Source organism: Bubalus kerabau, chromosome 4, assembly GCF_029407905.1.
Source record: "Bubalus kerabau isolate K-KA32 ecotype Philippines breed swamp buffalo chromosome 4, PCC_UOA_SB_1v2, whole genome shotgun sequence".
Lineage (NCBI taxonomy): Eukaryota > Metazoa > Chordata > Mammalia > Artiodactyla > Bovidae > Bubalus > Bubalus kerabau.
In genome coordinates this window covers 7,698,440-7,716,099 of record NC_073627.1, presented here as the reverse complement: position 1 = coordinate 7,716,099, position 17,660 = coordinate 7,698,440, and the positions used below count along the sequence as shown (strand labels likewise).

General features: G+C 58.8%; 1 protein-coding gene across 3 annotated transcripts in view; it reads right to left on the bottom strand.

Annotated features, from left to right (window-relative positions):
- Window positions 1-17,660, bottom strand: part of TMEM104 (transmembrane protein 104) — a 53,053-nt gene that overhangs the window by 17,135 nt on the left and 18,258 nt on the right. For 2 of the 3 annotated variants that reach the window (XM_055575076.1, XM_055575077.1), the window contains exons 7-8: window positions 16,324-16,423; window positions 15,774-15,882 (exon numbers count right to left, since the gene is read on the bottom strand). In XM_055575076.1, coding sequence (XP_055431051.1) covers window positions 15,774-15,882; window positions 16,324-16,423 — 209 coding nt within the window. The remainder of the gene's footprint in view (window positions 1-15,773; window positions 15,883-16,323; window positions 16,424-17,660) is intronic. The other variant, XM_055575078.1, reaches the window with a different exon arrangement.

Genomic DNA, 17,660 nt, shown 5'->3' with positions numbered 1-17,660 from the left:
CTGGAGAGGCTGGGTGACCCAGGAAGCAGTGGATGGGACCGGCCCCACCCCACCAACCGCTGTGATGTGCACACTCCCCGCTGTGTGAGGCTGCCTCCCCACTACAACATCTCCTCTCCCCACTTCCAGCTGGTTCTCACCCTCACGCCTCTGCCCTTGTGACTGCCCTTCCCCCTCCACCTTCCTTCTCTCTGTCACCTCTCAAGCCCCGCTCAGGTGCCAGTCTCCCCCGCCCGCTTTGCCAAACATTTGCATCTTCACTGGGGGGGCTCCTGACTGAATCACCAAATGCACGGTGGGTACCACACCACTTAAATTCTTGTAGGTTCCCTGTTTTTTTTAAAAAAATATTTATTCAGCTGCCTCAGGTCTTAATTGTGGCATGGGTTTAGTTGCTCCGGGGCACATGGGATCCTCTTGGGCCAGGGATTGAACCCGTGTCCCCAGCATTGCAAGGCGGATTCTTAACCGCTGGACCACCAGGGAAATCCCTAGAGTTTCAACATGAAAGGCCAGCAGAGCCACTTGGCATCTCCATGCTCTAAGACTGGAGGGGGCACTCAGACTTCTCTGTTAATCCAGCAGGGGTGATGCAGCAACAAGTTCTGGAAGGGTGAAGGGCAATATGCTGCCTGATCTACCTAAACACACAGAGACCCTTGGGCGGTCTATGTAGGACACTGGGCCCCGGGGAGCCAGTTCACACATACCAAGGGCACAGCTGAGCTCTCTGGACTGATCCTGGAGGTCATTTCAAGTGACAAAGGACACAGATGCCTCGATCACAGGGCCGGCCTTGTTGGGGTTAAGAGTTAATTGGGATTAATGGCAACTCAGCAGGAACCCATCCCTAAACGGGAACTGAACTTCCAACGTGCCCTTGAAGCGCGGTGAAGACATGCTCAAGGAGTCTATTTTTACTTCTCAAGTGGCTGTGAATGTTTAGGTTTGGAAGTTTACATCTTCCCAACTTGAATCACAACGCCTGACGACGCGGCCATGAGGAGGAGGTGTGCCCTGGGGTGGTGAGGGCCAGAGTGGGGGCCGGAGGCTTTGGGGCCACATGCTCAGGGCGGGGGCCTGTGTCCTGAGGGTGCCCCAGCTAACGGCGAGACCCCAGAGTGCTCGTGAAGGTCCCAGAGCGCATCGCGTGTGCAGAGAAGGTAGTCAGTGAACATCAGCCCTGGCTGCATCGCCCCAGCAAGGAGCAGCACGCCCTCATGGGAGGATGGTGTGAACTCCACCCGGTCTCCCAACGTGCCGGGACCGGGGAACGCGGAACAGCTGAAGCCAAGTGAGGAGCTCCCGCCACACAACGTTAGGTCAGGACTCTTCCTGTTGCGTGACCTGCAGCCCGAGTGCTCTGCAGGGTGAGTTCACGTTCATCCCCATCGAGCGAAGGATGAACGTGTGGGAAGGAGAGCAGAGGCCCATGCACGGCGCTCGGTGGAGCCCGAGCACAGCTCATCAGCCAAAACCCTGCGAGGAGAGGCAGCGCCGCTGAGAGGAGGCCACCGGGACGCTGCAACGGACCAGCACTTGCGCAGGAAACGGAGGCTGAGGTTTCAGAACGACAATCTCCCCCAGAGGATGGGCGGGGGGCGGCTGATCCCGAGAGCATGAGGAGCCCCGCTGTGGGAACAACGGGGCCCCTGCCAGGAGAGGCTGCCGGCCTTCAGATGAACAGCCCGGCCACGATGTGGGTGCTGCCAAGCTCTTACTCACTGATCCTTCAAATATGTTCAGCTGCTGGAGAAAGGGTGATGGAGTCAGACGGAGGCCAGATGCCTCTCCAGCCCCCGAATGAGCTGATTAGAGCAGGTCGCCATGGCTTAGGGTCCCTGGGTCCCTCTCTGGATTCCCCTCAAACCTCACCCAGGAGGTACCTGGGAGATGCTTGCTGAATAGAATGAAAGATTCAGGTGATGCCTGAAGATAAGAGTGGAGACTTGAGGCCCAGACACTCTAAAGAGGCTTCTGGAGCACAGAAGTCAGCTCTAGAAACCCGCTATCATCTCACGACATCTGCAGCAGAAAGCCAAGTTGGCTCATGTCAAACAATTTAGTTCCATTTGGATTGAGCGAGAGCTGAGACACGTTAACACCTGTGGCTCCCGTCAAAAGGTGAGTGCATGCCTGCTGAGGAGGCAGAGCCCGGGGGTGAAGGGCACGGAGCCAACAAGGCTCCCCCAGGGAGTTCTTAAGCAGCCACTGGGCTACAGAACAGAGGCAAGAAACCAAACCCACATGGTGGGACCTCGACTGCCCATCAGACCTGGGAATCGGGGAGAAAAGACCTGTCCTCACGCCTGATTAACTCTCAAGAGGATGCAACTCCGGGGGTGGCTTCCAGGCAGCAATGCAGACCGGCCAGGGAGGAGGGACCTGAAACACCTCTGCGAGAAGACGGGTGAAAACGCTATTTGTCTCTGAGACGGGGGAGCCTGGGAGAGTGATTTCAGGGAGGAGCCATGGAAGGGGTGGCTGCTCCCAACCCTGCACGTGCATTCAACTCTGCCTGTCCAAGCCCAGAGGATGTGAGTTCCGTTGGTTTGGGGTGGGGAGGGGGCGGCCTGGAAGAGAACATCCAAGAGGTCCCGGATGGAGCTGACGTGGCAACTGCCCGAGATGAGGGCTCCTGGGACCGCGTGTGCCATCCGAGAGGGTTGGGTGGGACACAGGCCGGTCCAGGCCCCTGGGGGCATCGCTCCCATCGGACCTGCGTCTCTTGTATCGGCAGGCGGTTCTTTACCCCTGAGCCCCGAGAGAAGCCCGAACCAACATTACCAGGCACCTACTGAGTGCCCAAACACAACAACATCTTCCATCTAAGATTGCTTTTTAATCCTGACACCTTACACACTGGCTATTGTCTTCATTTTGTAAAAAACAAAAAAACAAAAAAAAACCAACTCAGGCTGAAGAGGACTAATTAACTTGTCCATGATCTCATAACAACCAAGACAGCTGAGACCAGAGCTCAGAGCTCAGGCTGTCTGTATCCAAGGCCCATTCTCTCTGCAGAGCACTTGACCCCCTCCCTTGATTACGCCCCAGAGAAAGAGTCTCTCCAGTACCCGCTCCAAGGCTGGCTCCCAGGGGGCCGGGGGCAGGAGGGCTGGGCTGGTCCAGTGGCATTAGCCTGGCATGGCTGCCGCCTCCCTCACCCTCTGATTGGAGGACAAGCCTGCGCGCCTGTGTTGTCTCTTTCTCAGCTGAAAAACCAGATGGTACCCGGTGGTGGGCAGGGTTCCAAGGGTTTGATGCCAGAGCCTCAACCCTTGTGGTTTGTGTATGTGTTAGAGAGGGAGATAAATACTGTGGAAAACCCACGCAGTCACTCACTCAATGATGATAAGCCCCGGGCTTTATAAAGGACAGCTTGGCTCCTTACAAGTGTGAAAAGAGACATGGGGCGGTGGTGGTGGTGCGCACCCACAGTGCCAGGTGAAAGACTGAGGGGCCTGACCTTGCACGAGGTGGGCTTTAAGAACATGATGACAAGGAGCTGCGGAGGGTCGGGGCTGTGGGAGGATGAGGGAGGTGGGGTGAAACAGGTGGAAAGTTGGGGGTCCTGCGGGCAGAAGAGACCTGACTTTGAAGCCGGCACCCATCCTAACATTAACACTCCACTGCTCACGTTCCAGGTGACAAGGGGTGGCAGAGACAGACATGGGCGGTGAGCCAGCCTCCTGGCGACTGGATGGCTTCTGACTGCTCCCCGTGATCTGCAGCGCCCGCCCCCCCAAAGACAGGGGGCCCCTAAGCCCTCACTGAGGGGCAGCTTCCGTCCCGGCAGTGAGAAGTGGAGGACGGCCCAGGTCTCTGGGAAAGGGAGGGCTGGTTGGAAGGGGAGGTTTTGAGGCTGGAACAGCAGCTGCCCACCTGAGGGGTCTCGTCCACTCGGACGCTCACAGAGCGCCCCCTCCCCCTTTGTGGCCGGCCTCACGCTGGCTCTGGACCCAAAGGTGGACAAGGCGCAGCTCTGGGCCTTGAGGAGCTCCCGGTGAGGCCAGGGAACTGCACGCGGATGAGTCTGATTAACGCCACGGCACGGGGTGTCATGGGGGGAGCCCCTGATTCAGCCTAGAGTAAGTGAGTGCCTGTCAGACTCTGCAACAAGGGGAAGGCATGCGAGGGGTGCAGAGCTGTGAAAAGTGCCCAGCGTCTGCGGGGGTCAGTGGCCAGTGAGGGTGAGGCAGTGGTGACAGAGAAAGTTCCAGAAGGGAGATTAGAGCAGACCATATTTCGTGGAGGAGTTTAGAGCTGCCTCACACAGAGAGAGGCATTCCTAAAGGGTCCTGAGCAGGGAAATAGCGGTCAGGTTAACCTTAAACCAGACTGAAAGAGTCAAAGACAGAAAAGCCTCATGACCTTGGGGTGAGCCTCATGCTGGGAGGCGGCCGGGCTGGATGGCGGGGAGGGGGCTGGTGAGGGGCACCTCTCTGTGGACAAGTGGTCCAGGCGCCCAGGGCTCCAAGGTGAGCCACCAAATCCCCCGGTGGAAGCCTTCCCTTTTCTCATGGGATGAGATCCGAAAAGGACTCGAAACACTAGAACTGGGAGTCCTGGGGGCTGGAGGAGAGAGGGCAGGGTGGGGATGTCCCCGTCCAGCTGGGCGCGGTGACAGCCACAGGAAAATGCTGAGCTGGCCCTGGCAGGGAGCCCCGTGGAGCCAGGGAGGCACATGAGCCCAGGGCGGGCTCCCAGGCAAGAAAACAGGCCTCAGGACTTCCCTGGGGGTCCAGTGGATAAGACGCCAAGCTCCCACTGCGGGTTTGATCCCTGGTCAGGGAACACGCCGCCAGGTCTCGTAGAGGGAGGCAGGGTTTTTCTAATGGGCAGCAGGGTTTGAAAAGCTGCAGGAGAGGACGGCAACATTGCTCCCCAGGCTCAGCGAACCGAGGCACAGAGAGAACTTCTCAGGCACCACGGGCCTGGTTCACCACGTCCCACTCTTCAGCTACTGAAATCTGTCTGCGGAGAACTGGAAACAGCTCTGGGTCCTGGTCTATTTCTGCTGGATGTCAAGGAACAAGAGAGGATGGGCACTTGGCAGTCCTCCCACCCCTGGGCCTGGCCAACTTATTATACACTGCTTCACAGACGCGAGGAAGCTGGAGGCACTGGCCGTGTGATCCTGGGGCTGGGGAACAGTTGTTGGGGCCAGGACGGGATCCACTGGGCCTTACGGGTCCTCAGAATGGGAGGCCTTGAGGGGAACAGGCGGGCGGGTATCACTCTGCATCGTGGACTGTGTTAACGGAAGGTGGGGACCCTCTGGGCCGTCAGTCCTGCCCCTCGGCTCTCTTGGGAGAAAGCACCCACATCCCCAGCCATGCAACCCTGGGCTGGGTGGGCAGCGAGCCCCGTGGACTCAGGACCCGCACGGCTGTTGGTGCCTCCAGGAACCGGCTGGCATCTGACTGCTTCTGCTGCAAGCCCCGCCCGCCCAGGGACAGGAGGTGGCAGAGCCATCGCTGCTGGCACCTCGGCCGGATGTGTGGGCACCTCACGCAACTCCCCCCTCCCCCAATCTCTGCACAGGGAGAGCGGGTGCTGGGAACCGGGCTCTTCACGGGGGCTGGAATGGAGGAAGTCGGGTGCCTGGATACGGGAGCCCTGCAAGCACGGGCGGCTGGCTCCACCCCTCCCCTGCAGATCGCTGACCTCCAAACAGTCAGGAAAGGGCAGGACTCTTTGCTGGGTGCCCAGTAACCTTGGACGTGGGGAGGGGAACTGGCTGATCAAGGAGCTCTGTCGAGTTGGGTATGAGAAATCTGGCTGAAGACCCCTGGCTTCCTCCCTGGTGGATGGTCAGAGCCCAGAGGCCTCTCCATGGGGCTGGCACGCCATAGCTCCGGGAGGAAGCACCACCCGCAGGGGCCTGCTGGCCAAGGCGGCAGAGGGATACCGCCGGAGGGCCCCCTCTCTTGGGGACGCTGAGAGTCTGAAAGTGGCCTGATGAGGGCACCGGAGCGGCTGCATCCCTGTCCGGGAAGAGTCCGCATGCCATGGAGCAGCTAAGCCCACGCCCCACAACTACTGAGCCTGCCTGCTGCCACTACTCTGAGCACGGAGGAGGCGTCACCTTCAGTCGTGACTCGTGACGCCAGCCCGGAGGCCTGCGACGCCTGCCCGTTCGTTCCTGGGGGAGGCTCGGTTCGGGAGGGCCCTGACCCCCACCTCCCTGGCCGAACCTCGGGAGGCAGATCCAAGGGAGACCAGGGAAGGCCTCTCCCCAGGAGGCTGGGTGTCGGCAAGACCACGTACCGCTGCGAGAGGGCCTCGGCCAGCAGACTTTCTCAAGGGGGAGAGGACCCAGAGTCACCCTTGGAACTGGTGCAAAGTGCCGATTCCTGGGCCTTGCAGTCTGAGATGCTGCTACATTAGGTCTGGGGTGTCACCTAGCAATGTTTTTTTTTTTAATAATTTAAATTTGTTTTTGGTTGCCCAGGGCCTTCGTTGCAGGCTTTCTCTAGCTGCGGTGAGTGGGGCTACTCTTCTCTTCGGAGCGTGGGCTCCAGGTGCACCAACCTCAGCAGTTGCCACTCCCGGCCTCAGTAGTTGTGGCGCGTGGGCTTAGCCACTCCATGGCATGAGGACTCTTCCCGGACCAGGGATCGAACCCGTGTCCCCTGCGTTGGCAGGCGGATTCTGACCCACTGTACTACCAGGGAAGTCTAGGACTCTATATTTTTCATACATGCCAGTGGTCCTGGAACCATGCTCTGAGACCCAGTGGATGAGACTTGTGTCCTGACCCGGGGAGAGGGAGGGCTGAGCAGCGTTCCTGGAGGCCGGTGACCTGTCCCTGGGGTGGACGGCAGCCTCCTGAACGGCGGTGAGCAGTTCTCCTGCCAGAACTGCTCAGATGTCACAACTTGGTCAGGGAGGGGGTGGTCGGTGAGGCTTCCAGCCATGATCAGCACCCAACCTGGCCCCACTGATCACGTCCCTCCTCCTGTCAAGGTTTCCAGAGAACATCTCAATCCGCAAGTTCATCCCGGAGCTCAACTCAGAGGCCCTGCAGTGCCCTGTGACCTGTCCTTCCGCCTTCATGCAGCATCTGCTCGGCGACGCCCTCTGCAGCACCCCTCTCGGCACTGCGAGCCTTATTAAAACGTGCCTTGGTCTACTCTAACCCATGAGAGAGCCCGCCTACGTGCTAATTAATCAGATGTCATCATTGATCTGCACCCTAACTGCTCAGCCCCGTATCATCAGGCCCGAGTCCCAGGCACCTCTCTGCTGCCTGCATTTCCTCTGGGGTTCTTTGGCTCCTGCGTTCTCCTAGGGGCCGGCCTGCGGGCTGGGGGACGTGCCCTCAGGTACCTTCAGTCCCTGCACGGTTTGCAGGGCCAGCACCACTGGCTGGGATACCAGCCACACGGAGGAGCGCAGTTATTACTTTAGAAAGAGTGCTTTATTTAATTAAACCATTACTGCCAGGGCCCTGGGGCACGGTTTAGAAAGACAGCAGATTCTGCTTAGAATAGACACCCTGTAACAGAGAAAACATTGCTCAGGGAGGGGCACGGCCTCCCAAGTCAGCAGGGATGTTGCAAGGACTACGGACTCATCTGTGCCCCGAAGCAGCAGAGAGACCAGAGCAGGAGGAGGAACACGGTTTGGCATATACAGCTCTGATCCTAGTTAGCACAGAGTATTTAAGAACAACTCATATTATCCTCAGAACTCCTGAGAGGCTGCGACGCTTCCTTGACCACAGATCATTCCCAGACTTTTTGGGAAATGAAGCCAAAAAAAAAAAAAAAAAGAGCAAGGGAGAGTAGAGATCTGAAATTGACAGCTGGGGCATTTCCTTAAAGAATACAGAGTCTTTTTTTTTTTTTTTTTTTTTTTTAAGCTGCTTGCCCAGAAATGGGAGGTTTTGGAGCAGAGGGGATACAGAGATGACCAGAGCTGGAGGATTTTGGGAGCTTTCCCGGAGAGGCTTCTTTTTTTCAAAATGAATTAATTTGGTTGCTAGCTCTTAATGTGACATGTGAACTCTTAGGTGCAGCATGCACGTGGGATCCAGTTCCCTGACCAGGGATTGAAGCCTGGCCCCCTGCATCAGGAGCTTGGAGTCTTAACCACTGGACCACCAGGGAAGCCCCTGGAGCAGCTTCTTGAGATGACTGCCTGAAAACACACCACACACACACACACACGGGTCAGTGGCCAGGACCCACCCGAGGCGCTCGTGAAGCAAGGAGAACCAGCTTTCTTACCCTCTGATCTCGCTGAGCACAAATAGAGAAGCCTGGCACTCAGGGTGTGCCCGAGATCGGTGTGAAGTGTGGATAAAAATGGTCCAGGAAGAGCACAGTGCAGAAGGTCCCCAGCGGGGATGAACACTCCCCACAGAGACCTATTTGGAAGTTTCCCAACCAAATTGGCCTGTGCATGAGCGTGGGCCGTGGATATATTCTTAATATGCTCCATGAAGCTTTCCTGGCTTGGGGCTGTGTGTGTGTGTCTCTGTCTGTCTCTGATGCCCACGCCAAATCCACATCGGCCTGTTTCTATACAAGCCCGGCTCTGGATTCCCACACTTACACACAAACACACGGATACTAGAATTTACCCAAGAGATGGGCTTCTAAAGGTTCTATTTATAAATACTTAATTTTCACAGAACAGTGTTTTACACACACTAGGGAAACCAAGAACTCAAGAGAAACCTGCCGTGAGTCCTTCTGTAAAATAACAAACTGTTCTGTAACAAGTAATTACCCCCTCTGAGTTTGTCTTTTACGTTGGAATTTTCATACGATGGGGATGCTTAGAAGCCGAGTCTGCCGGCAGCGCCCGCGACCGGCTGCGGCTCAGAGATGACTTTCCTTTGTCAGTGCCCGTCTCTGGGCCTGGGGAACCGGGGGCAGGGAGAAAGGACGAGACACCAGACAAGCCAAACTGACAGCTTCCCACAGGCCCGGGGTATAAGCCGCCGGCGCCCAGGGCGAATCCTGTTTGTAAGGACACACTGGTTACTCTCCAGGTGACAGAGCGGGGGACGTTCTAACAGGGTCAGAGAGACACTGAAGCGGTCGTCAGAAGGGGGTCTCGGGAGCTGGAACTTAGCTCCCTTAGCCCAGCAGGATGGAAAGAAGGCCAGAGGGTCCCAGCTCACCCGGGGAGTAGCTTCTGAGGCTGGGGGAGGGGGCGGTGGGGACTGTCTTGTGATCCCGACTCCTGCCACTTGGTGTTTTTACTGGGAGCTGGGAGCGGGCGGCACAGGGGAGTCAGCTCTGTCCTCTAAGCTGGCGGGTCAGGCGTCAGCCATCGCAGAGGCAGGACGTGGGGCGTGATGGATGGCGAGCTTAACGCCAGCGGACAGAACCCACGTCCCCGAGAGCCGCATTAAGAACAAAAACAAGCAGCTTCTCACTGCGCTGGAGGAAGCTGGGGCCAAATGACGCAGGGCACCGGGTTAGGGTTGGGGAGGGGGCGGGTGGGGCATCACTGTGATCCAGCGAGGGGGTGGAGGGGGGGCGGTCGCTGTGGTCCAGTGAGGGGCGCTACCCAGGTCTCCTCGGAAAGGTGAGGGCTGGTCTGGAGCAACGCTGGGCAGCGCTGGGCTGGCACTGGGCACAGGCACCAATGGGGGGTGACGGCTGCGGGCCCTGGGGGTGCCCTGGCAGGAGCTCCAGAGACAAGCCATAGTGTTGGAGTGAGTGACAGTGTAATCTGAATTTCATTTAGAAAGGGCAGGGGCTGGGGTGGTGGAGGAAAGCACAGCAAAACACCAGCAGCCGCTCCCCGGAAGAGCCGGAGTGGCTGCTCCCCAGGAAAAGGAAGGGAGAAAAATGCAGGCCTGCCCCTGTGTTATCGATTTCCCTGAAAAAGAAGAGACAAGCTAATCCTTTAAAGTCAGTCATTTCAACCTGAGCGCTGGCCACTGTTTGAAGTTAGAATTTGCTCAACATCAGCGTCTGTCTGGGGAGTGCGTACACGCGGTCTTGGGGTGTGAGGCAGAAATGTTTTCTTCCTAGAGACCCAGGATCGCAGGCTAGAAGCAGAGATTGGGCACTTTGGGGCGTTCCACACCCTGGGGCACAAGTGTTCCCGGGGGCCCAGAGGAGCTGGCGGATGACCACAGACCCCCACCAAGTCAGGGTGGGCCCAGCCTGGGGTTGGGGGAGCTACTCCACTGGCCACACCTTCAGGGGGTTGCCCAGCATGACTGGCGAAAGGGGAGGGACGGGTAAGGTGCGACAAAACCAGACTCCCAGGATGTCCCTGGTGGTCCGATGATTAAGAAACCACCCCGCAACGCGGGGGACACAGGAGTGACCCCTGGTCGGGGCACTAAGGCCCCAGGTGACTCGGGGTGACTGAGCCCGCACGCCACAACTAGAGAGTCCACGCACTGCAGGAGGCAAAGGACCAGATGCAGCCACAGAAATTAGAACGAAACAAACCGACTTTCCTGGAGCCTCCAGAACGGGATGAGGCGCAGACACTGGGAGAGGAAAAGGAAGAGAAAGAAGACAGCGTCCCTGGTAGCCTAGGCAGGTCCCCAAACAGTCTCCCTCCTACAAGGGAGGCGCCTGGATGTCCCAGACCCTGTGAGGCCCCGTCGGCAACCCCCTCCTTGCCCCAGGTGGCCAGGAACCTCGCCCAGCTTGTTCTGGTTTGGTGCTGGGCTGAGTCCCGACCCATGGGACTCAGACAGGGTGATGTCCCCAAACAAGGGACTACCGGGCTGTGTACTGTGCTGAGGGCTCAGCTCTGGATTTGTGGATGGAGCCAACCCCTGACTCCTCCGTGGAAACGGCTCATCCTGCCAGCATGGTGCTCGCCCTCCGGGGCCACGCCTCCAGTCTCGATGACCCCTGCTTCCTTCTGGGTCCCCCACCCTGTGCAAATCCAGGCACAGCGCTAACGCTGTCTCCGTTGGAGTTGTGCTCTGGGGGTGCAGGCTGGTCTCCTGGGATGGTTCCCGAGAATCCCCAGGTCCCATGAAGTCACTGCTGCCGCTGAAACTTGTTGTCTCACCCTGACTTTCCCTCCTTGCTGGTCCCAGAGCCTCTAGGCCACCTCCTGCCCCAGAACCGGTGAGAATAAACATGCAAGGGTTGGCAGCGGTGACCCATTTATTAGCAGATGCCACAGCCCCAGGGCACCGGGGCCGCTGCTGAAATAACAGAGAGGCTGTGGCTGGGAGGGGAGACGTCCTTGGGCAGATGTGCAGAGCTCCAGCTATTCAAGCGAACGGGAGAAGCCCTCCTGGTCACCAAGGACTGAGGGGCGGCAGGAAGATGGTGGGTCCTTCAGGTGGACGGCGGGACGTGCCAACACGGATCACCAAGCAGGCCCCATCCCGGGCAGCCCCGCCCTGACCTCTGCAAACATTAGGCTCCAGGACTGGTCAGCGGGTCCCTTCGTATCTGCGCCGTCATCTCAGCCTGAGCTCAGGCCCAGAAGGACCTTCAGCGCTAATCTGAGTCCAAATCAGACTGACCTGCTCCTTCAGGAGGAGAAGGCAATGGCACCCCACTCCAGTACTCTTGCCTGGAGAATCCCATGGGTGGAGGAGCCTGGTGCGCTACAGTCCATGGGGTCGCTAAGAGTCGGGCACGACTGAATGACTTCACTTTCACGTTTCACTTTCATGCATTGGAGAAGGAAATGGCAAAGCACTCCAGTGTTCTTGACTGGAGAATCTCGGGGACGGGGGAGCCTGGTGGGCTGCTGTCTATGGGGTCACAGAGTCGGATACGACTGAAGCGACTTAGCAGCAGCTCCTTTAGGAAGAAGAGTCCAGCGGGCAGAACCCCCCACCCCCCTGCAGACCCCAACACACACCCTGCTTCTTCAAGGGGTGTCTGGCGGGAGAGGCCCCTCTGTCTGGTAGAGGGTGGCTGCACTACCCTCCCGGTCACCCGGACCCTCGAGGTGGACCTCCCAGCTCCTGCATTCAAGGCAAGCCAGGGTGACCTTGTCCTGGTCCAAAGTGGCCCGCAAGGGGCCCCCCGCCTGATGCTACCAGTTTGTGGCCGGGTCTCCAGCCAGGATGAGCTCCGCTCTGCCATCTGCGTGCCCGGTTCTGCCCAGCCTGGCCTGCTGGGCGGCCGGTACCCCAGCAGCATCGATCCACTTGTGAGCAGTGGAGGTCGCTCCTACAGCTGGCTAGGAGCCCTCAGTGCTCAGGGAGTCCCACTGCCCCCCCCAGGACTGCCCTCTGACACTCTCGAGGAGCTGATGCCGACGGGGCCCAGGGCGTGGGGTGCAAGTGAGGCTGGACAGGACCGCAGGAACAAGGACAAGACAGCCAGGCAGTGCCCTTGACTCGAGGGGACAAGCCACACACGTCCGTCCTGCTTCCAAGACACTCGGGACAGTCTGATTCCTGAACGGGACTCATTTCCATATGACCCTGCCATTCACCAGTGGCCCCTGACTCCTCCTCACCGTGCAGGAGAATGAAATGCTAAATCCTGACTTTGTTTCCTACCCAAGTCGGAGACGCTGAGCAGAAAGAATCCCAGGATGGTCCCTAGCCTGCAGGCAAGGTTTCGGGTTTGAAAGCGCTGGGGCATCAACACTTTTCCATTTGATCCTTCAGAGGAGCGGGGTGGGGTGGGGTGGTGGGACTGGGGATGAGGCGGGGATCTGAGGATCAGATCCGGATATTAACTCGAGTGGACCCTCCAGACGGGGCCCAGGTCACCTCTGGCCCCAGCTGTGGCATCTTGCTGGGACACCTGGGGGGCACATGTGACTCGCGGGACCACCCCCAACTTTACAGCACCCTGTGGCTACTCCAAGGAGGGAGGAGACGGAGAAATTGACTCAGATCAGCTGCACTGGAATCCCAGGATGTGGATGGAGCTCGCGGGCCAAGGGAGGGGAGGAGGAATTTTCCAATCGTTAAGGTCAAGGGCTTCGGGGAGGCCACTGGTGGCTGCGGGCAGAGGAAGCTCCCGTCTCACAAGCACTCACGACGCCACACTCGGGCCGGCCTCCGAAGGCAGTTAATATCCTAAGTGTTCTCATCCTGTGTGTGCATCTCAGCAGCATTCCCGGGGAGGCACAGAAAAGATGATTTCCAAGGACTTTCTAAAAGCTAAATCGTAAAGTAGAAGCCAGACTATACTGGCCTGGAAAAGACAAGAAGTGGCTATCAGAGATCCTTTGAAACAGGCAGGCTGGGCAGACGCACGGTTTCCCTGAGACAAAGAAGTGCCTGCGTCTGGAGTGGGAAAGGGACCTTAAACCCACCTGCTGTCTTGCCCAACGTGGCAGCAGAACAGCCGGGAGAGAGAACTGCCCCAGGGGCAGGGGTGGGGGCTTCCCTGGTGGTTCAGTGGCCAAGACTCCGCACTTCCAACACAGGCGGCCTGGGTTTGATCCCTGGTCAGGGGACTAGATCCCACCTGACGCATCTGAGAGTTCACACGCTGTTACTAAAAGGAACCCGCACGCCGCAGCTGGGACCCACTGCGGCCAAATAAATATTTAAGAAAGGAAAGAAAGAGCAAGCTGTGGTGGGAATCTCTAGCCTGGAGGGACAATCTTCCAAACATGAATGACTGCGGCGGTGGGTGGGGGGCGGAAAGGCGAGGGAAAAGGATGCCCCTCGTCTCCCACGACCTAAGGGCCCACCTTATGGAACAAGGACACAGGGGTGAGCCCCTCAGGCCAGACTTGGGAGGGAAGGTGCCGTTAGCACAGAGCACCCAGGACCGAGAAAGGAAGCCCAGGTCGGCTGACCCCATCCTCCAGTCACTGGGCCACTTCCGACGCACTAACAGGGGGCGGCCGGCACGGGGACAGGGCCCCCAGTGTTTAGGGTCAGGAGGCTCGGTGCTGCGGAGGCTGTGGACCCCGGGAGCCACACGCGAAGTTGTAAAATAACTTCTGAGACGGCGCCGAAGTCCACCTGCTTGGAGTTTCTCCAAACCAGGCAGACGAGTGAATCTGAACTGAAAACCTGAGCGAACAGAAGCCCCCAGCGGCAGTGGCCGGGGGAGATGGGAGGGTATCAACACCCCGCAGGGGAAGGGCTCTGGTTCTGCTCGGCCTCGCCTCCCCCCGCCCCCTCCGTCCCAGCCTGTGTTGTGTGGATTGTGGGGGCCTGGTGGCAATTAGCGTCATGAGTTATAAGTGTAATATCTGGGAGATGAAGGCTGTAATTAATGCCTGTCTGCTTCCCTGAAGGGTTCCTTCTGTTTGCCCAGAGAGTTATTGAGATTCAGGAAGGGAGGCTTCCATCATGTGGAAGGTTTACAGGACTAAGAGGAGGAACGATTTAATAAGGCAATAATAATGGTGCTAAATAATTCACGGGCCCATGGCAGCAGCCGGCACTCCCCGCGCTCCACGTCTGTTTTGCGGATGGGCGGGGGGGCGTGCTGGATAGACCTTGCACAGCCTCCAACAGCCCCACTGGAGGACCCACCTGAGGGGCTCCCCCACTGACCCTCAGTCTTGGACCTGCCCCCAGGTCTGTGCTGAGCCTCTAGGACCCTTTCCTCAACCTCCTCCTTCTGCAACGTTGGTCAGAGATCCAGATGGGTCCTCACACTCACCAACTTTTTTTTTGCTAATTCTATCAATCATAGTTTGTTGAGATGCTAAGAGGCTAACAGGCCTCCAGTTTTCTGGGGGCCCTGCGGAGTCCTCTGCCTGCCCCCAAGGCTGGGGAATGGGGGGGCGGTGCGGCTGGGAAAACCTGCCACCCGGGTCCCACTGGACCTCGGGGGAGATACAGTTCTCTGAGAAGACAGACTCCTGGCTGGAGCTGACAGTCAGACTGTTCCAGAAACAGAGGAAAATGAGTGTCTCCCGGGGCTGGACCACAGGACTACCCTGGGGGCAGGTCTAGAGGGTGGGGCTAGGAAGGCGGAACCAGTCCTGGGGGTTAGCCGAATTCAGAGCTGAACAGCACAGCCTCGGCAGAGCTGCAGGATGGCTGGCAGGATGCGGACAATTAAGGGGCCGGCCCCCTGCCTCTCTCGCGGCTCTGCCTCACACTCTCCCTCAGCCAGGCGGCCACGTGTCGAGCTGTGTGTCACCTAACGCCCCTAAATCTGTGTCAGGGCTGAGGAGCACCAACAGGAATCGGAGAGTCTTAACAGACGCTGCACACTCAAGAGGGAACCAGTTCTGAGTCCTGCCTGCAAACCAGGCAGAGACAGATACCCACCTCTGGTTTATTACCCGAGACTCATGGGGCGTGTCACTCAGCTCCACCCCTCTCCAACCCCCAACCTATCCGCAACGGCACAAAGCAATCAAGACTGACGGAGCCTGGAGATTCATCTTCCCTTGTCTACAGGGAGCAGGGGAGACGGGGAGCAAGCGGGGCTGATCCCTCCTCGTGTGGGAGGCTGCCCGTAATCAGGGTCTCCATAAGACAGCTCAGTCCCACCTGCCCAGCCAGGAACCCTGGGATCCACTCACATGCTCGTGGGTTGGGAGGGTGGAAGGTCAAAACAGGAAAAGCTTCCAGAAAACCAGCCCGGGGCCTCTTAACGGGGCTTTGCTGAGGGTGCCCTGAAACCCTGAGCTAAGTTTATGAGCGTTCGTCACCCTGGAGCTGGCACCGACCTGAATGCCAACTCCAGACCACATGCGACAGAGGCCTGGTGGCCTGGACACCCTGAGGCTGGCGCTGTAGTGACATGATCTTCCGACCAGGACCAGGAGCCCGGGAACCAGCCGGGGTGTGGAGCTGTGTGGACGCTCCTCTCTGGGGAGAGCTCCAGCCGAGAGTGAAGGCGGCTCACAGGCCCGGGTGCCCCCCGCCGGCCACTCACCAGGTAGATGCGGTAGGCGTCCACGCGGCGCAGGGGCCCCCAGCACGGGTCCGTGTCGTTGTACTTGGTGTCGGACTCCACGCCGCATGAGTCGTTGCCTAGGGCGCTGCTGATGGAGAGAACAGTGGTTCAGTGTGGGCCTCCCTGCTTGGCCGGAAGCTGATAGAACCTGCCTTTGTCAACTGCGGGTACTTGCCGACCCCCATGTCCTGCCCCGCACTGCAGCTTTGGGTCCCACGATCTGACCCTGCAGGCTTTCCCGTTTCTGGGGGCAGGCACCGTCCCCTAATTCCGCTGCACTGTTTCTCGGCCACTCGGGAGTCCCCGGTGGGAAGCCCCGTCCCCTTCCCAACGGGGCTGGGGAGGTACAGTGTCTCTGCAGGCCAGGACGCACGGCTGGCCGGGGCACATGCAGAGAAGGGCCTCGGACACCGACCTGCTGGGGAAGCTGATGGAGTTGCTCAGTGCTGGGCTTCCACCCCGAGAAAACACCGTCCTGACTGCCCGAGGGAGCCTGCCTGGCTGCAGCTGGTGGAGCGGGAACACTCACCAGGTCACCTGCATGAGGGAGAAGGGCACGGCTGCGGCGTAGATGGCCAGGTCCCCGTACAGGTAGATGATGATGCAGAAGTAGAACAGATTGACCCCCACTGGAAGCAACAGAGCCGTCGGTCAGGGAGCCAGTCGCCTGCCTGCTTTTCTCATGACGGCGGCTCGCTCTCCGAGCGGCGTGGGGAAGGCCTCCCCCGAGCCCTGCCTCTCATTCCGGCTGCCTACACCGTGATGCTGGCGGGGGACGCGTCTGCTCGTGACTGTCGCCTGAGGGTTGGGGGGGCCAGGCTGGATCAGAGGTTCTGAACCCAGACTGGCTGCAGAGCAAGCGTGGGAAACACACCGGCCGCGGAGGAGCCGGAGGCGTCTGCGCTCGGGACAGGCTGCCCGGTGAGGGCGGGCGGGGAGGAGGGGGGATGGCCCGAGGCAGGGGCCTGAACCCCAGGGCAGGCCTGGGCCGGGGCTCCTTTGCAGCCACATGCAGGGTTCCAAGAGAGAAGACTGAGGGACTGAAAAGCAAGAAGATAACAGGGAGCGGCCCAGCTCCAGAAGGTGAAAGTCACTCAGTCGTGTCCGACTCTTTGTGACCCCGTGGACATTACAGTCCATGGGATTCTCTAGGCTGGAATACTGGAGTGGGTAGCCATTCGCTTCTCCAGGGGATGTTCCCAACCCAGGGATCGAACCCAGGTCTCCCGCATTGCAGGCAGATTCTTTACCAGCTGAGCCACCAGGGAAGCCCGGAAACTGAAAACAAGAGAGTAAAAAGCCCTGGATTCCCAAACACTGAGTGCCTCTTCCTGAATGTGGCCCATCACCAAGCACCCATGGGCAAGGCTGGCCTGGTGTGCTCGGGGCAGGGAGTGGCTCACGTTCCTTCTTACTAGAATCACCTGTGTGGAGCATGCTGACGAGGAGGGTCCCTCTGCAGAGGCCAACCTTGGCTCTCTCCCCCAAGGAGGGGCCTGGACTAGGACCCGGGAGCTTGGCTCTGGTCATGATCTTGCAGCCTCATTTCCCGACCCTGGCAAGTCCCTGAGCGCCTCTAATCCTGTCCAGTGAGAAGAATTCAGCCTGGGCTAAATTCCACACATGATTCTGGGTATAAGGACCAGGTGTAAAAGTGCTTTAAAAAAGCATCTGGGCCCTACGACCTCAGGGTCACGGCCCCAGAGAGCCAGCCTCAAACTCCTATTCAAACTGATGGCTTGTTTTCGGTGTCACTGATCTCAAGCTGCTGGTGTCGCTGAGAACAGAAAGAAAAATGAAGTGACAGTTCCCTTCTAATCCTGCTGGCTCCAAAGAGCCTCTGGGTCCCCAGGGGTGGTGGGAGGG